Here is a 26,675-nt window from a genome sequence, read left to right as displayed (position 1 = left end):
ATCCAAAAAACATTCCTAGAATTAATCCAAGGAAATAATCATAAATGAGAACAAGTTTTACAAAGATATTCAATATTATTTACAATAGTTCAAATTGGGTACAACCTACATATCCAAAGCAAGAAAACTGCTAAGTAAATGCTGTATGCTCATATAATGTAATGATATACATTCATTAAAAATTACTTTCATGAACAAGTGTAACTTGAGAAAGTACTTGTTAAGATAGTAAATGAAGATGCAACGTGCACAGATAACTATGCTGCTGCTGCTACTGCTAAGTCGCTTCAGTCGTGTCCGACTCTGTGCGACCCCATAGATGGCAGCCCACCAGGCTCTGCCGTCCCTGGGATTTTCCAGGCAAGAACACTGGAGTGGGTTGCCATTTCCTTCTCCAATGCATGAAAGTGAAAAGGGAAAGTGAAGTCGCTCAGTCGTGTCCGACTTTTCGCGACCCCATGGACTGCAGCCTACCAGGCTCCTCCGTCCGTGGGATTTTCCAGGCAAGAGTACTGGAGTGGGGTGCCATTGCCTTCTCCTATATATCTACAATATAATCACAAGCGCACAGTAAATGGATTTTAAACAGCCAGAAGGACTTCCTTGGCTGGCTAGCGGTTAGGACTCCATGCTTCCACTGCAGGGGGAGTGGGCTGGATCCTTGGGTCAGGGAACTAAGATCCGGCATGCCCCACAGAGTGGCCAAAAACAAAACTAAAAGGCTAGAGGAAAAGATACCAGAATGTTAACTGTGGTTGGTTCTCCTTTATTTGGAAGGATAACAGGACACCTTTACCTTCTTAGTTACCTGTTTTCAAAACTTTTAACTGTGTATATGTGAAATTTATAAAATTGCAGTTAAAGCTTACATCATATTCTTAAAAGCAAGTAATGTGTGACAAGGAAAAGAAGGTAAAAGGGGGCTAAAACTCCAAACCTAAGTAATCAAAGATGAAAAACTAAAACAAATTAACAAATAACCGAGCCATGCACAGTTCTCTGAAGAAGAATCTCAAACATGGGAATTGAAAAGAATGGCTGTTTTGGTCTACAAAGTGAAAGATACTCAATAAATCAGTCATTTAAAATTAAGCATGCATCAAAATCACACTTATGTAAATCAGTAATTAAAAATATAGTCAAAGTTGGAGAAATGCAGCTATTTTTCAATACACAATTACATCTACTAGATGTAGGGGGTGGAATGTATGAAGGTCAAGTTCAGGCCCTCAGGTTGGACTGAAAGAAGGTGAAAGTCACTCAGTCGTGCCTGGCTCTTTGAGACCCCATGGACTATACGGTCCATGGAATTCTCCAGGCCAGAACGTTGGAGTGGGTAGCCTTTCCCTTCTCCAGGGAATCTTCCCAACCCAGGGATCAAACCCAGGTCTCCCGCATTGCAGGCAGATTCTTTACCAGCTGAATCACAAGGGAAGCCCAGGTTGGACTAGTTAGGATCAAATACCAGCTCTGCCACTTGCTGTGTGACCATGAGCAAGTTATTGAACCTCTCCAAGCCTCACTTCTCCGTACAATGAGGTTAACAGCAAAAACCACACCACACAGAATCACTGTGAATTAAATGAAACATACACAAAGAAATCAGCATAGAGACTAACACATGATGCATTCAAAAGATGACAGTACTTAATGTTATCTTTACCATTATTAGTGTTATATCAGTATATACCACAAATTCTGCTTTTTAAAATGCAGTTGTATCTACTTTCTGAGGCCATTGCCAATGTTTAGATATTCAACAGGAAATGTGAAGACAGCTATAATTTTTCTATTACATGAGTTTCCCCTTTTCTATATTTTCTTCTCATATTAATAGCTCTGTTTTAATTTAGTGTGAATAGTTCCACTGACATCATTACCATCACTCACATATTATCTTAACATTAATGAAGTTTTTAGCACGTTTAACACTTTGAGTCAACAAAAGCTTTCCATACAACAGCTCAATGACCACCTTCCATTGTTCCTGTATATTTCCTCATCACACATTTTTTTCCAATGAATTTACTTGGTAATTTTTGACTTCATCCCTTTAAAACATAAAAATAGTTTAAGTTCAATTCTATATTTATGGGTTTCAGAGGCTGAGACAGTCAAATCTGAAGACTCTGAAGACAGTTGACGGTTCTTTTAAGGAACTCAAAAGTGTTTCCTCCCTTCCCCTGCCCTACAGCAGTCAGCTGTCCCCAGTTACTGTCCAACCTGGACCCAAACCTGGAGGACACAGAGCAGCCCTAACCTCCTCCGCCACGAAGCGCCTCACTTCTCAGACTGCACTGAGTTACAGCCATGGGGCCGCTCGTCCTCCTCCTCCTTTCTGCGTCCTACCTTGAACTGGAAGGGCCCCATCCATCTGACCTGGTAACTCTCGATCTGCCTGCTTGGCTTCAACCTATTTATTCCTGGAGGTAAATTACTAGAACACGGATGCTAAAAATACCTCCTGTTTTACAAAAGATCCTGGCTTGCTTTTTAAGTCTGTGTCAAAGAACACAGAGAAACCTAACCCCCACTGTTACACACCTGGCCCTTGAGAGCACCTGGAAAGGCACGCTCAGTCACTCAGCCGTGTCCGACTCTTTGTGACCCCATGGTCTGTAGCCCTCCCAGCTTCTCCGTCCATGGAATTTTCCAGGAAAGAATACTGGAGTGGGTTGCCATTTCATTCTCCAGGGGATCTTCCAGACTCAGGGACTGAACCCATGTTTCTTGCATCTCCGGCAGTGGTAGGTGAGTTCTTTACCACTCCACCACCTGGGAAGCCTACCTAACTGAAGAGTTACCTTAAAAAGTAACTCATATTTTTCTAACAATTCCTGCCATCTTAACATAAATATGAATTCATTTTAAAATTGCTTTACGATTAAGCTATTCAAGAAAAATTGTCTTTGCTCTGTGACGTACTAATTCTCTTCAACCTAAAAGAGAGTCAGTTTAATCAACCACTTCATCACAATGTTTAGCACCAAATCATTTCTGACTATTAAAAAAAATAAATGTCATGCCCAATGTAACCTTCTCTGCTACTAAGAATATGACAAAGAAACCTCTCCAAAAAGAAGAATATCTAAGTTGCTAGATTAGGGGGTGGGGTGGGGGGGTATAAATCGGATTAACATATGCACACTACTATACGCAAAATCACTGGAGAAGGAAATGGCAACCCACTCCAGTGTTCTTGCCTGGAGAATCCCAGGGACGGGGGAGCCTGGTGGGCTGCCGTCTATGGGGTCGCACAGAGTCGGACACAACTGACGCGACTTAGCAGCAGCAGCAGCATACACAAAATCAACAACAATGACCTACTGTATAGCACAGGGAACTGTGAGTTTCTTGTAATAACCTACAATGGAAAAGAATGTGAAAAGCAATATTATATATATAAAAATAAAACTGAATTACTTTGTTACATACCTGAAAATAATACAACACTGTCATGTATGTTAATGATAAATTAATTAATTTTTATGATGTTTGACACAATATTCACATAGCTGGACTAGGAATATAATCTGTCTCATTACTGTTGAAGGAATCCCTCACTGACAGTCTCTTCACATATTACTGATCCTCCCAGCTTCCTACAAAAGAGACAGGGTGTACTATGCTACTTGAGTATATGTATACCATCCATAACAGGAAAAGTTTACCTTTTATAGTGAACAAAATGGAATGACAGTAGTGAAAATTTGAAAAACATGCGGGAATCAGAATGGATAACCAACACAGTACAGTATTGATATATTAAAGCATTGGTGCTTTCAAAATGAAAATGAGTGCTCTCCATTCATACATACTCTACAAACAGCTACTTATAGGCCTAGAAAATTAACAAGGTTTAAAAGATTATAAACAGAATGAAGAATTATGAGGGCAAATAGGGATACAAACCTATTCCTAAGCTTTTGATGGACAATTTGGCAATAACTATTCAAAAGACGTTAAAAATGAATATGTCCTTTTAGAAAGCAATTCCACATTTAAGAATTTATCCTCAGAAGTCATTCAAGATGTGCAAAAATATTTAGTTATCCCAATTTTCAGCCCCACTACTGATAAGAGAAAAAAATGTTGGAAAACATCATTCTGAAATTTCTGATAAAATTACACAAATTATAGACTATAATCAAAAATGATGCTGAAATACACTCAGTGGCACAAAAGTGGCCAGACCATCTTTAGAAAATATATTGTCTATAACGATATGTTATGTAATTTTAAAAATAAAAATTAATTTCAAAAAGATGACGCTGAATACATAAAAACACATGAAAACAGTCTCAAAACCTAAGAGGATGAAGTGTTATGGAAAAGAATATGGCAACAGACTATGTACATTGCGACCTAGTTTAGAAAAAGGCTGGTTCTGCTGCCTGCTTTTGGTTCCTTTGCATCACCAAAGTTTACTCTACTCGGCTTCAGGGACCAGGCTAAAATTACAGACACTGCTTTTTAAATGTAACATCCAAACTGAATCAATAACAAGAATCCAAATTCAAAAAGGTAAAGATAAAGGCTAACTGAGGCAGAAGCTTTAGGAGCATGTTCAGAAAGAAAGGACAACATATTAAAAATAAAACCTAATTTGTCAACTGTTCTTGCCGGCAGTGAACATCACCCACTAGCAAACATATCGTCACATATACCAAACATACTTACCATATCTGTTGCCAAGAGCTAGGGATTTAACATTGTCAATAAAAGTAGAAACAGGTTAAATGCCTGACATTCACATCTTCACAAATCCATGCTGCCCCCTTCTGGATAATTTTGGAGGTACGTGACAATAAAAGTTTAATAAGATTTTAATGAGAAGTTATCCCTTGGACTGCAAGGAGATCCAACCAGTCCATTCTAAAGGAGATCAGTGCTGGGTGTTCTTTGGAAGGAATGATGCTAAAGCTGAAACTCCAGTACTGTGGCCACCTCATGCGAAGAGTTGACTCATTGGAAAAGACTGATGCTGGGAGGGATTGGGGGCAGGAGGAGAAGGGGACGACAGAGGATGAGATGGCTGGATGGCATCACTGACTCGATGGACAGGAGTTTGGGTGAACTCCGGGAGTCAGTGATGGACAGGGAGGCCTGGCGTGCTGCGATTCATGGGGTCGCAAAGAGTCGGACACAACTGAGCGACTGAAATGAACTGAACTGAACTGAACTGAATCAAGTTTTTTAAGGTGCTTCCCTGATAGCTCAGCTGGTAAAGAATCCACCTGCAATGCAGGAGGCCCCAGTTTGATTCCTGGGCCGGGAAGATCCACTGGAGAAGGGATAGGCTATCTGCTCCAGTATTCTTGGACTTCTAGGCCAAGGGAAGTTAAAAAATCATTTTTAACTAATCTTTAGAAAAAGGTTAGTTCTGCTAACCTTTTGAACTAATTTTAGAAAAAGGTTAGTGATAATCATCAGTTAAAAAATCATTTTTAACTAATCTTTTGAAGACCTGAGCCTATATGTTCATACTAGGAAACACATATATATGGTTCAAAATGTATTTTGAAACATTTTTCAAAATTTACGTTCTAAATAAAGTTGTAGCATTGGCAAAAAGCTCTGATAATCCAATCATCCATGCCAATGAGAAAGGGAATAAAATATATTTACTAAAAGTAAATAGAACATGACAGTTTAAAAAGTCAGTTTTTGTTCCCTTTGATCCTTCTTCCCCCCACTCCCAAAAGCAAACAATCTGAATTTGGTGCGTATCCTCCCATTCTGTTTTCATAATTTACCAAAAGAAGCCTTAAAATGCCTCCCCTCTCCGGCGCTGCCCCCTCCTCAGGCTCCCCGGCACCAGATGCAGTCTTGGTCTACACTAGCCTAGAGCTCAGACTGTGGAAATTCACTCAAGCCTACTCCCGACAGCTGTTCAAATCAGGAAAGCATTCTACCTCTAACCACTCTGTGTTGCTTAAATGTCTCGGTTATTAGAAGAACAGTAAACAAAAATGCTACCTTTATAAAGTACAAAACATAGTGTAAGACAAAGAGAACAGACCAGTGGTCCCCAGTGGGTGAGGGGAGGAGGGGAGGGGTGGGGAGGGGCGGGGGAGAGGAGATTTGAACCACTGGGTGTGGGACAGGCGTGAGCACGCACCTTGCAACACGGGGAAGAGAGCCAGTACTGTGCAGTAAGTGTGAATGCAGGGTAACCTTTAAAAACTGTATAAAAATAAACAATTAAACAACAGTATAGAAGGCTCTCTAGAATTATGAAATACTGCTTTCAGGAGGAAGGGAATGACATAGCTGGAGAACAAAAGGATATGTATTAATATCCTTTAATGCTTTTTGCATTTAGTATTCCTATTTATAAAGTATTTAAAGACACTACAGTCAATAATATCCAAAGTGCAGATGACAACTGAAAACAGTAAGGCACCTAAAATGTTAACAAGCCTGCTTTTTAAAAGATTTTTCTAAAAAGTCTCCTATATGAGTATTTGAAGTGGCAATAATATTTAACAATAATATGGAGGTTTCACTTTAAATCTGAATCCTATTAAAACTGCCTGTAAAATCTTATATATCTGAATAGCAATATATAAGGTCAAAAGTCACTCGCTTAAAAATAATAAACACAACTTGAAATGACAAAAATGGCACAGAACTTCATTTTATATTATGTTATGTAATTCAAACAGTATTTTAGTAGATAGTTTTACTTCTGTTTCTTCTCATATATGTGTACGCTGCTGCTGCTAAGTCACTTCAGTCGTGTCCAACTCTGTGCGACCCCACAGACAGCAGCCCACCAGGCTCCCCCGGCCCTGGGCTTCTCCAGGCAAGAACACTGGAGTGGGTTGCCATTTCCTTCTCCAATGCATGAAAGTGAAAAGTGAAAGTGAAGTCGCTCAGTCATGTCCGACTCTTAGCAACCCCATGGACTGCAGCCCACTAGGCTCTTCCGTCCACGGGATTTTCCAGGCAAGAGCGCTGGAGTGGGGTGCCATCGCCTTCTCCAATATACATGTATATTTTCACAGGCATATATAGTATACCCACCTCTCATACATATATACATGTACATATTCCTTTCACATTATGGACAGTATATTTTGCTTTCTTAAGAAACCAAACCACACACAAAAAAATTAAAAAACCACCTCAAACTGAATTTTTTCCTCTACAGGCCATAATCTTAAGAAGAAAGAAATAGAAATGGCAAATAACCTAACATTAGCAATCTCAAAACCAGTTCCAGCACCCTCCATGAAGTCAACACACAGTAAGTTAAATCTCATGGGTTTTCTGAGAGTTTAACAAAGCCCCTGGTTTCTCTGAGCACCCACGAGACACCCCTGCCCTCACCCGCCAGAGCATTTCGTTAGGATCTCTCCTTTGTCATTTATAGTTGACACTGTAACAGACTTCCTTAAATATTCCCCTGATCCTGCTCCTAAAATATGTTTACATTTCTTGGAACACTGAAATGCATTACTTAACAGACACTAATTCTACCCAAAAACATTCTGATTTTTTTCCAATAACCCTTTGGCACGCCACAATCTTGAAATACTTCAATATTTTGTGTCTCAAAGCATATCTTCAGGAAAGTTTTAGATTTCCTTTCAGTTAAGTTCAGTTCAGTCACTCAATCATGTCCAACTCTTTGCAACCCCATGAATCGCAGCATGCCAGGCCTCCCTGTCCATCACCAACTCCTGGAGTTCACCAAAACTCATGTCCATCGAGTCGGTGATGCCATCCAGCCATCTCATCCTAGATTTTCTTTCAGTTCAGTTCAGATCAGTCGTTCAGTCACGTCCGACTCTTTGCGACCCTATGAATCGCAGCACGTCAGGCCTCCCTGTCCATCACCAACTCCCGGAGTTCACTCAGGCTCACTTCCATCAAGTCAGTGATGCCGTCCAGCCATCTCATCCTCAGTCGTCCCCTTCTCCTCCTGCCCCCAATCCCTCCCAGCATCAGAGTCTTTTCCAATGAGTCAACTCTTCGCATGAGGTGGCCAAAGTACTGGAGTTTCAGCTTTAGCATCATTCCTTCCAAAGAAATCCCAGGGCTGATCTCCTTCAGAATGGACTAGTTGGATCTCCTTGCAGTCCAAGGGACTCTCAAGAGTCTTCTCCGACACCACAGTTCAAACACATCAATCCTTCAGCACTCAGCTTTCTTCACAGTCCATCTCTCACATCCATACATGACCACAGAAAAAACCATAGCCTTGACTAGACGGACCTTTGTTGGCAAAGTTATGTGTCTACTTTTGAATATGCTATCTAGGTTGGTCATAACTTTTCTTCCAAGGAGTAAGCGTCTTTTAATCTCATGGCTGCAGTCACCATCTGCAGTGATTCTGGAGCCCCAAAAAATAAAGTCTGACACTGTTTCCATTGTTTCCCCGTCTATTGCCCATGAAGTGATGGGACCAGATGCCATGATCTTCGTTTTCTGAATGTTGAGCTTTAAGCCAACTTTTTCACTCTCCTCTTTCGCTTTCATCACTTTCTGCCATAAGGGTGGTATCATCTGCATATCTGAGGTTATTGATCTGTACTTTAATTATTTAAAATAATCTGAATCATATAAAAGTTAAATCTCAGCTAACCAGTTTATTCAGTGAATCAAATTCAATTTCAAAGCACTTTGCCTGAAAGGAGTTTTACAGTTTTGGAAAAAAAATATATATATATACAAAATTGCTCTAAAAATTGAAAAACTAAAAACCTTTAATGAACAATAAACATAAAATCTATTCAAAGTAGGTACTCTACATAATGCTATAGGCAGTGTTTACTGTCTAGGAAAATGTTGAAATTTTTAAATAATTAAAATTCCTATAAATAGTTCATTAAAAATAAATATATGGGGCCACTGAGTTTGGCACTAAATTAATGCTAATGTATAGCAAGAATCTGGAAAGATCTTGGGGAAAAAGATGCTAAAACAATATAAAGATGAAGGAGTGGGGAAAGAAAGGATGACAAACAAACACCGAGAATGCGGACCAATAAGATGCGCATCTGTGGGGCTGCGGAAGCGCAGTCTGTCCTCAGAGCTCATCTCCAGCCACAGCATCTTTTCTACCCAGCAGGCAGGATTTCACTTTTTGTTCACTCTCTACAGAGGCTAGGAAAAAATGATTCTGCTCAGTACTTTTTCTTAACGACTTTCTACATTTTAGTAAACAAGAAATGACTAGACATTAAGAATGAAAAACTCATCATAATTGTACATTCTTAATGATAATTTAAGTCATTTCTAAAATACAACCAACATTTCTGTTTTAGAACATCTTTTCTCGAAAAAAAAAAAAAAAAAACTTACTAGAAATCAAAACTCAACTTCTTTCTCAATCTACCTAAGATAAAAACCAAAACTCCTACTACAATCCAAAAAGCAGATGACAAACTTTTTAGTACTGTAGTAAATAGTTACAATCTTCCAAGTACCAGATCACTTAAAAAGAAAAAAATATATTTTGCTAAAAGAGAGTAACATTGGATCAATTTATGAGAAGGACAATTTAAGCATTAGAGATAGCATTTGATGTCACTAACTCTATCATCTCAGCAGAACAGTCACTTGCTAAACATTTAGCAAATAGCAAATCCTTAGCTTTTCATTAACCAGTTAGGGCTCTCTGATTTTCAAACACATTAGCTGCTAGGCCTAAAATGTCCAGCTAAATGAACAGGTTATTAACTAGGCAGTTATTAATGCCTAGTCATTATTAACTAGGCAGTTATTACTTACATCTTATATTATCACAAAGACCAAAGCAAATGTATCTTAACCAGTACTTTTGAAAGGTAATTAAAAACAAGAAACTACTGTTAAACCTATAAGCAAATTACTTCCCAAGAACCAGACTTCCTTGTTGGTGCCTCTCTTCCTCACACTGTCCAAGCAACCAGCTCCTCTGGCTGGCGCCTTGTCTAGTGAGAAGACCCCTTTCTGTTCAGTTGCATATATGTCCATATCTTAGCTTTTACTCACTATGAAATATTTCTAAATGCAATTGATCAAAAACATTTTATTAAATACACACTTGAAATTTTTAAAAAAGAAACCAGAAAATGTGCTCATATACATAGGCTAAAAATATGCATATATTAATGCAGTTCAAAAGGAAACATGACCCTATGTAATTTATTCAAAAAACACTTTCCTTTTAATACTTGTAATATATATATATGCATATGTACATACACACTCTAGTATTTTCAGTGTATTCTTATAAAAACAAAAACCAGCCAAATTAAAATGGTTGCTTTAAATTTAGGAATAAAATAATCTACATTATCAACTTCAGCATTAAAAAATTAGATTTTTCACCAAATTTACAGTCAGATGTGAAAAAAACCTACATTTTACTATGGGGCCTAAGGACTATAAAATGAGGTTCAGGACAAGCGTTCTAACACTGCTTAAACTTAGTAGAATTACGATGATATCTATTTCACTAAAATAAACATAAAATTGGTTATTAAATAGATTTAAATAAAATGGATTTAATGGACTTAGAAAAGGCAGAGGAAACAGAGATCAAATGACCAACATCTGTTGGATTATCAAAAAAGCAAGAGAATTCCAGAAAAACATCTATTTCTGCTTCATTGATTACACCAAAGCCTTTGACTGTGTAGATCACAACAAACTGTGAAAAATTCTTAAAGAGATGGGAATACCAGACCACCTGACACGCCTTCTGAGAAACCTGTATGCAGGTCAAGAAGCAACAGTTAGAACTGGACATGGAACAACAGACTGGTTCCAAATAGGAAAAGGAGTACGTCAATGCTGTATATTGTCACCCTGCTTATTTAACTTATATGCAGAGTACATCATGTGAAATGCTGGGCTGGATGAAGCACAAGCTGGAATCAAGATTGCCAGGAGAAATATCAATAACCTCAGATACACAGATGACACCATTCTTATGGCAGAAAGCAAAGAGGGACTAAAGAGCCTCTTAATGAAAGTGAAAGAGGAGTGTGAAAAAGTTGGCTTAAAACTCAACATTCAGAAAACTAAGATCATGGCATCTGGTCCCATCATTTCATGGCAAATAGATGGGAAACAGTGGAAACAGTGAGAGACTTTACTTTTTTGGGCTCCAAAAATCACTGCAAATGGTGAGTGTAGCCATTAAATTAGAAGACGCTTACTCCTTGGAAGAAAAGCTATGACCAACCGAGACAGCATATTCAAAAGCAGAGACATTACTTTGCTGACTAAGGTCCGTCTAGTCAAGGCTATGGTTTTTCCAGTAGTCATGTATGGATGTGAGAGTTGGACTATAAAGAAAGCTGAGCACCAAAGAATTGATGCTTTTGAACTGTGGTGTTGGAGAAGACTCTTGAGAGTCCCTTGGACGGCGAGGAGATCCAACCAGTCCATCCTAAAGGAAATCAGTCCTGAATATTCATCGGAAGGACTGATGCTGAAGCTGACAATACTTTGGTCATCTGATGCGAAGAACTAACTCATGTGAAAAAAAAGCCTGATGTGGGAAAGACTGAAGGTGGGAGGAGAAAGGGATGACAGAGGATGAGATGGTTGGATGGCATCACCGACTCAATGCACATGAGTTTGAGCAAGCTTGGGGAGTTGGTGATGGACAGGGAAGCCTGGCGAGCCGTGGTCCATTGGGTCACAAAAAGTCGGACATATTTGAGCAACTGAACTAAACTGGCTCTTTAAATAAATATACAACAATTTTTTACAGTGATGAAGATTTTTTTTAAATGAACAACAAACTGGAAAGAAAGAAAAAGACAAAAATTTGTACAAAGAAGGAAGAGATTAAGTACCTAAATTTTCACATCTGGCAGGGGAAAAAGAAAGACACACACACACACTGGCATAGAACTTCCTACACCACCACATGTGTCAAATCAAATGAAATCTAGCACTGGCAGAACATGGCAGATAATATACACTATCGTGAAGGTCACATGAGCAAGCAGAAAGGGCCAAGGAAAATTTCCTGGGTCTTTGATATGAGACTTCTGAACAATGAATCAGATACACGAGTAAAATGCTTTTCATTTCAGTAAGACAGTAACTGGTGAAGGGGTTTTGATAAGCATGAAACGTGTGATAACGACAATGTACTTGCGTGTTTATGTACGTGGGTCCATACACACGTGTGTGTGCTGGGGAATAGTGATTCTCCATACAAAGGCAGCTAATCAAATGAGGAAGTTCAAACTAAACACACAGTAAAAGAAATTACAGGTCTGTTATTTATCTGTCCTAAGTCCTCCTAAAATTTCCTATTTCTAAAATTATGAAACTTTTTATATTTGACATCATCAGCTAACTTACACACACATCATGAAAAAGCAATCTGCTCTCATAAAAGTATGAAAAAAATTTTCCAAAACCATTATCAGTGCCCATTATTCTTTCCCTTGTCACAATAACTGTTTATTTAAATGTATTCTAAGTATTGAGAAGTATTTTCATTCCAGCTATAAAAGCACAGGTTCAATATCTTTTTGCTCAGATGGAGCTGAGAATGATGAGACTACTTTGATGAGCACGACTTTAGAGATACTTAAAACTACTTCAGAGCAAAAAATTGAAACTTCAACAAACATATTCTAAATTGCTACTATGTTTCAGGGATAAGCCATGCCATTTAGGCAGGAGTAACAGGAAAAAACACTGTGTCCATCTTCTATTTCTATATGCCCAATAGTAATAATCACAACTTTGCCTAAACATCATATGTTACCACTATTTAGTTTTATAATTACAAGGATTTTTTTTATTAATTCTTCCGTCACACTTTAGATTACTCTGGATTTCATTTGTATTAAGTCTGGCAGCAACACAGTTCGACTCTACCATAGTGAAATAATCTTTCAGGTTCAACTTACACTACAGTTTTCAGGTGGAACTAGAAGCTGAGTGATCTCGCCACCATGGACACAGAAGATATGTTTCATTTCTCCAGAAAATATGTCCCAAATGATGACCGAGAAATCCACGCCTCCAGATATGAGATATCTTTGATCATAACGGGCTGAGACCTGATGAGCATACAGCAAACACGTGACTTTGTTCCGATGGCCACGGAGTGTCCTGTGAGGCGGCCAGCCTGCAAACGAGGTTTGGGGTTTAAAGTGGGAAAATTCAAGTCTTCCAAAGTTTCAACAGAAGTAGACAAGAATCTTCAGACTAGCTCTAAATTTTATCATTAAAAAGCCCCTTTCACATATATTTCTATTGGACAGTACTGTTCTAAAAGATTACCAGTATTACTGAAAATATGATACTAAGTACACCAGAAATACCTAATAATAAATGGCAACTATTAACATATATCAAAGAGAAAAACTGGATCTTTCTATTTACAGTCATTGTGCTAAGTCGCTTAAGTTGTATGCGACTCTTAGAGACCCCGTGGACTGCAGCCCGCCAGGCTCCTCTGTCCATGGGATTCTCCAGACAAGAACACTGGAGTAGGTTGCCCTTTCCTTCTTCAGGGGATCTTCCCAACCCAGGGATCGAACCCATGTCTCTTGCATCTCCTGCATGGGCAGGCAGGTTCTTTACCACTAGCGCCACCTGGGAAGCCCTGTATTTACAGTCATTAAGTGGTGTTTATTCCAGAAACAGACACTGACTTCAGTTGATCCTTGAGCAACATGGGTTTAAACTGTGCTGTGCAGGTCTACGTATATGCAGATTTTTTTCAATAAATACATATTATACCACTACACAGGGGCAGTTGATGGAATCCAAGAATGCACAACCATAGGTAAAGAGGGCTGGCTGTAAAGTAATACACAGACTTTCAACTGTGCAGAGGATCAGCACCCCGGACCCTCTGAGTTTTTCAAGGGTCAACCAGGGTGTATTTTATTAACTGCACGTTACACTACCAGCTACAGGGCACACTGACAACCACCCTGATGCACTGCGTTTGCTAAAAACGCAGAGTGCAGACACCGTCAAGTTCACGGTCACAGAGCTCTCCTAACACTGCACGCGAGCAGGTCTGCAGGTACCTCTGCGGAGCATGTGCTCGCCTTGCAGCAGCTGCACTATGGCCGTCTGCGTGGCGGGGACGATAACAATGCTTCCGTCTTCACGGCCACAGACAAGTCGTCCGTGGGCTGGTATGTACACACTTGCCGTCACCTTAAGAGGTTCGTTACTATTGGGGATCACGCTCAGCTGATCTATAATTCCAGCAGGACATGGACTCAGTTTATCAAATGCTTCTTGCAAACTAATAGACGTGGTCATTTCCAGCCCTGTGGAGGTTTTGTGTGGTAGAAAAGAAACATATTTCAGCATGTTAGAAAAAGAAAAAGAAAAAAATTCAACATGTAAAAATAAACGTGCTTATAGTTGATTCAGTGAAATACCAAAGAATAATGGTCATCAACTATCATTCTAAGAAGACAAGGACATATGTACGTTATGAACTTCCTATACAGTGGTTACTGTTCAGGTTATTCAATTAGAAAGATTGAGAAATCACTGCACACGATTTTCTAGAACCTCCATTACCTTCCGGTTTATCAGGTGTGTCTGATATGTTCCAAATATTCAATCTTCCAGAAGAATCACCCTGAATTAATAGTTTGTGGAAGTATTCTTTGCATCCATAGAAGAATCGAGTCACAGGAGGACAAATTAGCAACTGTAAAAAAAAAAAAAATTGTTCAAATTCCCTTCTCTATCTTTTAAAACAAAATATTTCACAGACAAAAGTTTCTTCAGATTAGGATAAAATCATCTCAGTACCAGAGTAAAAGAAAAAAAAAGTGTATCTATAGAATGAGTATTCAATAATATCTTAATTTTGTAGCATTGATAGAAATATGTCAACTAATACTCAAATCCAGTACATATAACACAAACATTCAAAGAAACGAAAACTATATTTATATAGTCTTTCTCTAGAATATTTTTATTCTTTTTCTCTGCTTTATAAAAACCACAATGCAATTATTTGTCTATTATTAAGCAATGAATCCAAAGATATACCCCTCTATACCAAAAAGAAAATTCTCCACTTAAAAATTCAAAAGGAGAGAACTGGTAATCTAAACTTTCTCCCATTCCTTATTCAGTTCAGTTCAGTTCAGTTCAGTCGCTCAGTCGTGTTCGACTCATTGCGACCCCATGAACTGCAGCACGTCAGGCCTCCCTGTCCATCACCAACTCCCGGAGTTCACTCAGACTCATGTCCATCGAGTTGGTGATGCCATCCAGCCATCTCAGCCTCTGTCGTCCCCTTCTCCTGCCCCCAATCCCTCCCAGCATCAGAGTCTTTTCCAATGAGTCAACTCTTCGCATGAGGTGGCCAAAGTAGTGGAGTTTCAGCTTCAGCATCATTCCTTCCAAAGAAATCCCAGGGCTGATCTCACCAAGAATGGCTATAAAACTAAACTACCATGCTTGTACCACTAGAGGACTCTTTTGTTTTTTTAATTAGATTATTTTTCAACTAATAGCACGAAACATCCCTGGTGGTTCAGTGCTAAAAAATTTGCCTGCGATGCAGGAGACCTGGGTTCAATCCCTGGGTCAGGAACATCCCCTGGAGAAGGGAATGGCTACCCACTTCACTATTCTTGCCTGGAGAATTCCATGGACAGAGGAGGGTGGTGGGCTACACCCCATGGGGCTGCAAAGTGTCGGGCACAAATAAGCAACTAATACTTTTCACTTTTCCCATTTGATCACGTTTTCATAACCCACCTGAACCTAGCCTGATATGCTAGCTATAAACCACTAGGAACAAAAAAATTCATTAGGGTCTTGCAGACACTTTCATTTTTAAAGCACATTATTTTCTGTTTAAGATCCTGCTATCTTCAGTGAGACCACTTGTTTGAAAATACTAAATAGTGGTGGACTCCTAAATTTAAATTTTAGATGATTAATACACTAAAACTTAAGTATGAAAGTATGTAAGCTTATCTTGAAAAGCAGTTAAAAAACAAAAGGCTTCAGTGCATAGTTATAGTTAACAAACAATCTATATTCAGTATCAGTGCTAAAAAGCATTACCCTATAGAAATTATATGCATTAAGCACAGTCAATTATTTAATTTAACTTAAAAAGTCTGAAAATTACTAAAAGTTTGACTGATAAACAACAAGATTAACCAGGGAAAGTTGCTAGTATAACAACTTTTTGTTGTTATAACCAGTATTCTATATTACAATGTGTATCTTGCACCACATAATACATATATTTTAATTTAAAATGAATTCGTGAGCTGATACTTAAAGAAATATAATATGCATTTGTTTTGTTTCATGTTTTGTTTGTTTTTTTTTTACTGCACAGTAGTGTAGCTTGTGGGATCTTACTTCCCCGGCCAGGGGCTGAACCTGGGCCCAGCAGTAAACACCAAGTCCTAACCACTGGACAGACAGACAATCTCCATCATGTATGTTTTCTTTGTGAGTCATTATCCCTTAGTTTAAGCGGAAGTAACTGTCTAGTTTGCTATCTTTACTTGTCTAGCAATAAGTAGCAGTTTAAGTTAAGAGAATAAAAGACAGGTCATGAAGGCTCTTAATTATACATGGATGGATAAATTCTATATATTCAAAATATTCATGGAAAATGGCAAGGGATTCCCCTTCCCATCCCTCCACATAAAGATAGAACAAAATGCTCAGAATGAAAAAGCTATGGAAACCCAGATCATAAGTAAAGGAAACTTTATTTCCAAAACCACAGCTTCTTTCTTCATGCTCAAAGAACACAGAGTTGAAAAGCCATTACTAAGAGCATTTCAACTTTAAATTGATATTAAGTAGGTTTTTAGAAGCAATGCAGGAGGCCTGGGTTCGATCCCTGGGTTGGAAAGATTCCTTGGAGAGAAGCATGGCAGCGCACTCCAGCATTCTTGCCTGCGAGACCCTAAGAACAGAGGAGCCTGAAAGACTACAGCCCGTGGGATCACAGAGCCAGAGACGGCGGAGCAACTAACACTAGAAGTCATGGTAAAGTTTGTTTTTCACAGAGAAAAAATTCTTTTCTTCTTTATTTCTAATGCCTAATGATTTAAATCACTACATGATTTGGGAGAAATACCGCAATATCTTATTCAAACAATAACCAGTCAGCATTATTACATAATTATCTCTGTCATTCTAAAAGTACATCTGTCACTATATTTAGGACTGCATTAGTGTAAAATCAATTTATAACATCAATGTGAAGTTTATCAAAAAGTCACTGCCACTTTGTAATCAGTATAGGATCACTTTTATTCCTGGAGAAAAGTGAATGCCTATATTATAGGCATATTATGCATGCATGCATGCTCAGTCATGTCTGACTCTTTGTGACCCCATGGACTGCAGCGGACCAGGCTCCTCTGTCCATGGAATTTTCCAGGCAAGAATACTGGAATGGGTTGCCATTTCCTCTTTCATATAGGCATATTATAAGCAAATGCACAAATTATGCTTATAATAACTGACCATGTCAAAATGTTTTACAACATCTAATAGAGTGCCTTGAATGGCAATCAATCTTTGAAATGCTTAGCTACCGAAAGACACTAATAATTATAGTTGCAGAAAATTTTCAACACAGCCACCTACTATAAATGATACCTGAAGAATTTTACCTCTTTATCTGTCCGATCCAATAGGCTATGTTGTACTGGAGGAATTAAATTTTCAACTGCTTTCCCCACATCACTTCGGAATGAATCACTAGCTGGAAGGCAACTGAAAATGAGGAAAATGCAACATTCAGTAAAAAAATACTGACATTAAATATTTTATCATACCATATGATGAGTTTTTTTCACAATGAACAATATATAGATTTTTTATAGTTAATTTAATATATATTAAATTAAATGTTATTAAAATATCTTACTCAAATAAAAATCCACCTAATTGTTATGCTCAGACATGAAACTATAATTACAAACTTAAGTTCTCAAGTTTTTTTTTTTACCTAAATTAAATATTTATACTTTCTATATTTCCATACTTTCAGATTACATCACAAATTTGGAATCACTTGCTTTTTTTTTTTTTTTTAAGAGTTATATTTTATTTGGTGGGAGTTTTTAGGACTTCAAACCTGGGAGACAGCATCTTAAGTAACCTTGAAAGAACTGTTCCAAAGAGGCAGAGGGGGAGAAGCCAAGTTATAAAAAAGTTTGCAACAAGGGGCAGGTAGTCTAAACATCAAAAATTACTGTTAATTAAGGAAAACCAGTTATCTCAAGTTAAGGAATTTAGCGCTTTTCTTTGTATGCAAGAGCCTGGGCTCACTGAAATCATGCAATCTCTCGCTTTTGATTAAAGTCCTAACTCATTTTTTATTGAATACCTGGCAGGTAGTTTGTAAATATAACTCTGCCCATTTTCAGTCCAGATGATGACTTTATCAGCTGAGACAAAGTCACCTCCTGTCCACGTCTGCCCGTTTTCACTCGGACCCGAGCACAACAGGGAGTAGTCTCCAGCATCAAATACCTACGAGGAGTAAGAGATTCACGTTCAAGTCCATGTTGGTGTCATTTAAGTAAAACACAGCAACATTTTAACTGAAATGAAAACTTCTAGAATCACATTTAATAACCTCAGGCCTTTACAGTTGACTACCTCAGTTAAAGACATTTTGTCAGTGAACCCTGGGGCACAGTTCCCTTCAACAGGGCAACTATGACACGGCCCCAGCCTCCAGTGGGCAGGCAGGAGACTGTGCCAGCAGGGGTCAGGGGTGCTCCCTCCACACGGACAGGAATCCTTAGCCCTTCTCATCTAAAGGGAAGGGTGCTCCATCACATGACCAGTACCCAACCTTCAGGATGCATGCTGACGGCTCCCAGTTTTTTCCTATACCCAGTAACAATGTTTCTAACAAAAACCTCTAACACCAGAGTGTTAGAAGGGAATTCACTGTACCTTATTTCATTAATGTCTTACAATAGTGTAAACAGGACATTGGCAGACTCAGTTTTATTATTAATAACTCTCACATACAATAGCCACATCCTATAATTTCATCAGCAACACAAACTCTGGACCTTCTGTGACCTTACATTTACAAGACACGTCCAAGTCTGCAAAATGCCTTTACCATCATTTCCTCATTGCTCTTAAGAGTCGCTGCAGGAGGCAGGCAGGCAGGTATCGCTAGAGACGAAAAGCGGACCCAGGGAGCTCCCTGGCAGTCTAGCAGCTGATGACGCCGCACTTCTACCGCCAGGGGTGTGAGTTCTCAGCCCCTGGGCAGGGAAACTTCCACTGCTAGGGGTGTGAGTTCTCAGCCCCTGGGCAGGGAACAAAGAGCCCAGAGCCGTGAGGTGCAGGCAGGAGACAAAACAAACCCTGACACAGATGAGGGCTACGGCACCTGCTCAAGGTCCCACGTCCAGTAAGCCGACAGAGCTAGGACTAAACCCTCATCTGATAACAGCTAGCAGAATTTCCCACCACACTCAGTGTTTGAGAAAAGTACCTACTGTGTTGCTAAAAAATTTCCCCAGGAGGAATGAGTAATTCAATGGCCGGGTTTTTATCTTATTTTTCTTTAAAGAAACAACAATGAAGTTGCTGTGCAGACACTCTTGAGACAAGAACAAATGCTAGCCGAATTCACCATAATTTGCTATAATATGTATCAGAAACACAACAGTAGTACTACACGAATAGCCAAGAAAAGTCCAAGGGAGAAGTATGGACACCAGCCCTCCAGCCTTATGATCTATTAAAACAAATTACGAAACCATCAAAAATAAAGTAATAACAACATCAGTTCATGAATTAGTCCTGACAAATCAACAAGTCCACAAACAGGTCCTAGAAAAAATGTAGGAAGACAGTATATTATGAAGGTACAAGAATTATTGTAAAATTTGAATTTTTCAACAAATGGCGTTAGGAACTGCAGGATACATTCTGATATCCATTGGAATAAAGATAAAATTGGATCTATGGCTCACAATTCACGCAAAATAAATTTCAGATTAAAGATTCAAAGGTATATAAAATAAAACCATACAAATACTAGGAAGAAAAATTTTTTTAAAGTCTCAGCTTTGCTGAGACTTTTAGAACATATCATCAACCATTTTTAAAACCATACAATAAAATATGACAATTTAACCATACAAAAATTGAAAACTGCTTTCTGGTAATAACTGAGAAAGTCAGATAGTCTTGAGTCCCTTGGAGGGCAAGGAGATCAAACCAGTCCATCCTAAAGGAAATCAACCCTGAATCCTGGAAGGACTGATGGAAGGACTAATGCTGAAGCTGAAGCTCCAATGCTTTGGCCACCTGATGCGAAGAGTTGATTCACTGGAAAAGAACTTAATGATGGGAAAGACTGAAGGCAAAAGAAGAGGCTGGCAGAAGATGAGATGGTCAGATTAGCATCACCGACTCAACGTACATGAATCTGAGCAAACTCTGGGAGACAGTGAAGGACAGGGAAGACTGGCATCGCAAAGTCCATGGGGGCACAACTTAGTGACTAAACAACAACAAATCTCAGAAAGTCATGCTGGTGGGCTGCGGCACGTCCACACGCTGTGTGTGTATGCATGTCCCTGATGATTCGTGAAACTCAGTGCCTATCTACATATTTACTGTCTACTCGGCTTTGCTCTCGTAGCTATCTCACATTGGGTTGCCTGCGTTTTCCTTCTTAATCTATAGGAACTGTTTTTTTTGTTGATAACAGAAGAGTGTCTCATCATGCTGCATACCATGGCTCTCTTCTCATTCTGTGGGTTGTCCTTTCACTCTCGTGTGTGCATTTAAGAGAAAGCTGCCCTCACGTGGATATAAAAGGCTTACAATGGGGACACGAGAAACTGGCGTTAGCTACTGCCTCTGGCGATGGGAAGGGACATATCTGGGGGGAAGGAGTGCCTATTTTTCACTGTATCCTCCTGCAGTCTGTTTTCACTTTTATTTGGATGTGCTTTAAACTTTAAGACAGAGGAAGGATCCCAGATAGTGAACACAGCTGAGCAGCTGCTAGCCTTCTTCTCTAAGCTTTTTCCCAACAGCAGCCACGCAGCCCTTCTGTGGTGAGGCTCCCCTCTGACGCAGGACCACATGGCAGTGATGAGAGCGGCGGCCGCAGCCAGGCTGCCTGAGCCATGTAACCTCCGTCACTTACAACCACCATCACTTGTATAACCTTAGCCAAAGCAGCCACCCTCCTCATCCCTCAGTTGCCTCATCTATAAAATGGGCAAAGCCACCATTCCTAGAGTGAAAAGCAGCCTCTAAAGTGGCCCCACCGAGGGCCAACTCCTGGTTTTCCATCCTTGTGGAAGCCTCTCTCCTGAGTGCAGGCTGCATCCTGTGACGTTTCTAGAGAACTGAACACGGCAGAGGGGATGCAATCTCAGCTCCAGGGTTGGGGGGGGCTCAGCCACACCTCTTGCTCACCGACTCGGAGGAAAGACAGCTGCTGTGTTGTGAGCTGTCCTAATGGAGAGGCCCACATGGCAGAGAACTAAGGTCTCCAGCCCACAGTCAGCAGGACCTGACGACTGTCAACCAGCAGATGAGTATATCTGGAAGCTGAGCCCCCGCCAAGGTGAGCCCTGGGACGGGGTGGTCGGCCCAGTCAAAACCCCTTCATCACAGTCTGTGAGAGATCCTGGGCCAGAGGTACCCAGCTAAACCATGCCTGGATTCCTGATCACAGGAACTGGGTGATGATTCACATTTGTTGTTTTAAATGACTAACTTCTGAAGTAATGTTTTATGCAGGATTCAGTTCAGTTCAGTTGCTCAGTCGTGTCCGACTCTTTGCAACCCCATGAATCGCAGCATGCCAGGCCTCCCTGTCCATCACCAACTCCCGGAGTTCACTCAGACTCACGTCCATCGAGTCAGTGATGCCATCCAGCCATCTCATCCTCTGTCGTCCCCTTCTCCTCCTGCCCCCAATCCCTCCCAGCATCAGAGTCTTTTCCAATGAGTCAACTCTTTGCATGAGGTGGCCAAAGTACTGGAGTTTCAGCTTTAGCATCATTCCTTCCAAAGAAATCCCAGGGCTGATCTCCTTCAGAATGGACTGGTTGGATCTCCTTGCAGTCCAAGGGACTCTCAAGAGTCTTCTCCAACACCACAGTTCAAAAGTATCAGTTCTTCGGCACTCAGCCTTCTTCACAGTCCAACTCTGACATCCATACATGACCACAGGAAAAACCATAGCCTTGACTAGATGGACCTTAGGTAACCAATATATCACCCCTCAGATTGTTATTTCCAAATAACACATGGAAAGCTTTGGAAAATATGGTAGGCACTATGGTAGGTGATCAAAACTTGCTGGCTCTTCTTCTATCATGGAAACATTAAAGTCTAGCGATGTGAAAAGCAATATGCACCTTTCACCATTAGCTCTAAAGTGACAGAAGAAGACCTTCCTGACTCCAAGACGTCGGAAAAGGATGGCACTTGGGGATGAAAACCTACAAAGATACGTCCCAACTTTCAGAAAACTCCCTGCCATTGCCCATGCCGCACTGACAAGACAACGAAGAGCATGGCAGCAAGACACGAAGACTAAGAACTAATTGACACTGACCGAGTCACTCTATGGACCAAACCCAAAAAAGGCAACGATGTAGCCAGATCCCATACCTCAGAGTATATCAGAAACAGACCAAATATTTAAAACACTCTAAACCAAGTTTCTCCTTACAATTGTCTTTAGAAGGCTGATAAACCAACATCTTGAAGGGCAAAAATGCAGTTTGTTACTTATGTACAGTTATCTTACCCTCCAATACTTGGAGCACACCACCAAAAGTGACCTTTGTGTGAACGCACAGAAAGAGATGCTTTGGCAATTCTGACAGTAAATCGGTTTGGATTCTTCCTCAAATATTGGCTCAGTATCCTGAAAAGAGAAACAATTGTAAAAACTTTAGGGTTGGCAGGATTGTCAATTTAAATTATCACACAATGATAAAGAAAACAAAACAAAATAAAGACATCACTTGATGTGCTCATCAATTTAGGCCCTCACGTTGAGGACTAAGGTAGTAAAAGGCAGCCAAAATGTACTCTAACGTCACGTGGGCACAGCGTATTTGCTACAAAGCTACTCAAGATCAACAGACTAATGAGAGTCAGAATGTCATCACTGGCAATGACAGATGCTAAAAATGTTAGTTAATCTTAATTTCTGTCAGTTTTTGACATAAGCTTGTAGGTTAAAAAAAAAAAAAAAAGAAAACATCATTTCCTCCAGTTTCTCCCAGATTCAGTGTCTAAAAATTCCCTAACAGACGAGATTAGTATCTCTTGCCAGATACTTGATCTGCCTTTCTTACTGATAAAAAGTAAGAAGGAATTCAAGTCTAAGGAACTCAGAGGACTGAGACTGGCTTTATACCCTTTTAGCAGTGGTTTGCTTTTTTCCGCCCGCCTCAAGCAAGCTACCTTTTCAATCTAAACAGAAGCAGCCGAGGAAAATGCTCTTCTGTGCTTCTCTACTCCATATTCTGCACAATACGTTTCTCTGTTTTGTGTCCTTGATAAAGCAGACGTCTACCATCAAAAGGGAAAACAATGATTCGTGTACAGAGACAGCATTCGAGGGGAATCTTCTGCACTATGTCGATAAGTATGGAAAAGGAAAGCTTTTTCTTTCCTCCAGCCTATCATGACTACCATGTAAGACTCCTCAAGAACAAGAACAGAGAACTCACTGCCGGCCTCCTTTGTCTCACCTGCAGGTCACTTATTTCCGAGGTGACAATCCACACCTTCAAGATGCCCGTCACTGAGAGTGCCACCACGGTGTCCTCTAACCGAGAAGGAAGAAGCAGCCGGTTACAAGCGTAGTGCGATTGCTTTCTACACGGGGACATGGCCACAACGGTGACGTGGACCATGGTTTGCTTTAATGAAACTAAACAACAGCATGTTTTACAATCAGCATGAAAACCTAATTCTAGGTTTTAGGGAATAACAGAAACCAGATTTTGAGACACAGGTTAATAAAGATGATCAAACGTGGAATTCAAAGAAAACCTGTTTTAAGCTGCGTGATTTCTTATTTCTAACTTGTAGGCTTTAATAATTTCAAATATTCTTGATTACCATGTCAACAATTAACCTTAAAAAACTTTTTAAGATCAAATTTTAAAAATTAAAAACAACTTTTATTCCTCAACGTTCACTTTTATTTATCCTGGGGAAGCACATTCATATCGTGTCTTCAGGGCACACCTTCCCACCCACCTCACCTGCCTTCTGGACAAGTTGTTGCACACTGCACTCTCCATAGACCATGATCAAGAGAAAGACATGGTGTAAAATCTAAATCCATCAGCTTCGGGTGACGGAACAGTCACAGCACCACAGTGATATTCATGAACCCTGAGAGGCGGGGCCTTAGAAAGCAGTCTAAGGCAGGCTCCAGAGCAATGGAGGGATGTGTTAAAAATCACATTTTCTTCACTGATTAACCACTGAACTGTGGATAACTGAACTAACCTACCTTAAATTCAATTTGCTTATCTGTAACCAAATATAAATGAATAACATAATGATAGCACTTACTTTAATAAGGTGTTATGAGAATTAAGACACCACAGGTATAGCCCTCAGCCCATCAGTACAGATTAGTCATCACTGTTATTGAAAAGAATTGCTTACTATCTTTCAGTAAAAACTTTATTTGTACTGCCTGGTTCCCTGGGCAAGTTTAAGTGCTGAAATGCACTGATTACAATTCTATGATCACTGTACAAAGAAGCTAGAACTGCTCATAAATGTCAATTACAGCAAAAGTGCAATATACCAATAAATTCAAAATCCTCAAATCTCCACACACTAGAATATGGCAAAGTAGACTGAAAATATGTATGGTAGCGACGTTATAAATGGACAACATTTAGAATTGTATGTACAGCACAACATTTTCCATTAAAGTTGCATTCTACCCTGTTCAGACCATAATACAAGCATGTATATTTCACAGATGGCTATTTCCCACGCATTCCTACATAAGGCTTTATGTGTGCGCATGCTAAGTCGCTTCATTCATGCCCAACTCCATGCGACCCTGTGGACTATAGCCCACTAGGCTCCGCTGTCTATGGGATTCTCCAGGCAAGAATACCAGGGTGGGCTGCCGTTTCCTCCTCCTGGGGGTCTTCCCGACCCAGGGATCAGACCCACAACTCTTATGTCTCCTGCACTGGCAGAGGGGTCTTTACCGCTAGCGCCACCTGGGAAGCCCTCAAGGCTTTATGTACCTGTGTACAAACTACTTCTGCCAGAAACATCACAACCCCATGTCTGACAAACTCCTCTTCACCTCTCAAAGCTTAGATGAGACTTCATTGAATCTGGGCAGCCTTCCTAGCTGCCCTCAAAGCCCCTTCACTGCCTTTGCTAATTCTAGCCTCTGTACTATTCTTCTGTCTTTTCACATGTTACACCGAACTGCCATTGTTTATATATCATCCTCCCTTCCTAGAATTCCAGTCCTGCCAGTAGTTCAATCCTCTGCACCTAGAAAAGAGTAGGCACTCAATAAATATCTGTGGCATGGCTGTTGAATAAAAAGCTACGGAAAACTCCCAGGGAAGGCAGTTCACCAATGGACACGACGTAACCCAGTGGTAAAAGCAACCGCTCCGGGGTCCGTCTGGGCGCCAGGAAGCCACAGGCTTGTTGTGTGACCGTAAGCGGAGACTCCATCATGCTAAACTTCACCCGCCTCCTCATCCACACATCCTATGACGGCAGTAGCTGTGACACCGAGCACCGTGAGAAGCGGTTACTGTATGGAAATGCTAAGCATGTGCCAATGCTGGGAGCACTCTGTACATGAAGTCTCACGTCGATGGTGACAGTAGTTACAGACCAGCCTTTACAGCAGAGCACGTGACCACGCAGTCATCAGGAGGGCTTACAGGAGTACACCAAAGGCACATACGAATACACATTCAATGTTCAGTATTACTATCCTCTTCCCCAAAAATTACTTTTGCCAGTTTCAACAGAAATGGAGAAAACACACTCATATATGTCGAATGTTAACTACACATCAAGCACTTACCAGGAACTGTTATTCAATTGAATTGTGTATAATCCCCTCCCTTTTCGTTCCCTTCACATAAAATGGAAATACTTCCTACGCCTCTTCATAGCAAGTAACCAAACCAGGCCCAAGAGATACACAAACTATGGTTCCTCCTGACATGCTCTAAGACTGCCAAAAACTAGTGATTTATTCCTTGGAATGGAGACAATCTAACACATTAAATCTTAGGTCAATCAAAGACTCCTTTATGAAAGTAGAGACAGACCACAAATCATGAGAGTCGCTATTTCTTAAATTGAAGAATACAATATAAGCAAGTATATTAATATTTGATACACTATAGAATCCTATAGTAAACTCATCATAGTGCAGAAATTCCTAAAGGGCACACTGACCTTGTGTTCGGTGGGATCGAATAATACTCATGGAGCTGATCCAGTCTGGAGAGATCTTTGAGACTAAGGAGTACAACACTTCAAGGCTGGTGGCATCCACCACAAGGATTTCAGGATAATGACCGTGGCACAGAAGCCTTCCTTCTCTCTGACTTCCAACAGAGAACTGATAGAACTGGAAGGAAAAAAATTTTTTAAATGTTTACTTAAGATACTTGATTCACATACATTCACCAAGCTTAGTAGGA

The 26,675-nt window shown here is 40.0% G+C and overlaps 1 protein-coding gene across 1 annotated transcript in view; it reads right to left on the bottom strand.

Annotated features, from left to right (window-relative positions):
- The window catches only part of WDR7 (WD repeat domain 7), a 352,576-nt gene that overhangs the window by 293,454 nt on the left and 32,447 nt on the right, over positions 1-26,675 (bottom strand). The window contains exons 5-12 of the mRNA XM_068994015.1: positions 26,428-26,602; positions 23,706-23,782; positions 22,751-22,870; positions 18,326-18,471; positions 17,607-17,709; positions 14,509-14,650; positions 14,010-14,258; positions 12,876-13,096 (exon numbers count right to left, since the gene is read on the bottom strand). Coding sequence (XP_068850116.1) covers positions 12,876-13,096; positions 14,010-14,258; positions 14,509-14,650; positions 17,607-17,709; positions 18,326-18,471; positions 22,751-22,870; positions 23,706-23,782; positions 26,428-26,602 — 1,233 coding nt within the window. The remainder of the gene's footprint in view (positions 1-12,875; positions 13,097-14,009; positions 14,259-14,508; positions 14,651-17,606; positions 17,710-18,325; positions 18,472-22,750; positions 22,871-23,705; positions 23,783-26,427; positions 26,603-26,675) is intronic.

The sequence above is a fragment of the Capricornis sumatraensis genome, chromosome 21, assembly GCF_032405125.1.
Source record: "Capricornis sumatraensis isolate serow.1 chromosome 21, serow.2, whole genome shotgun sequence".
Lineage (NCBI taxonomy): Eukaryota > Metazoa > Chordata > Mammalia > Artiodactyla > Bovidae > Capricornis > Capricornis sumatraensis.
The sequence above is the reverse complement of the archived record's forward strand: the minus strand, read 5'-3'. Positions and strand labels throughout refer to the sequence as shown.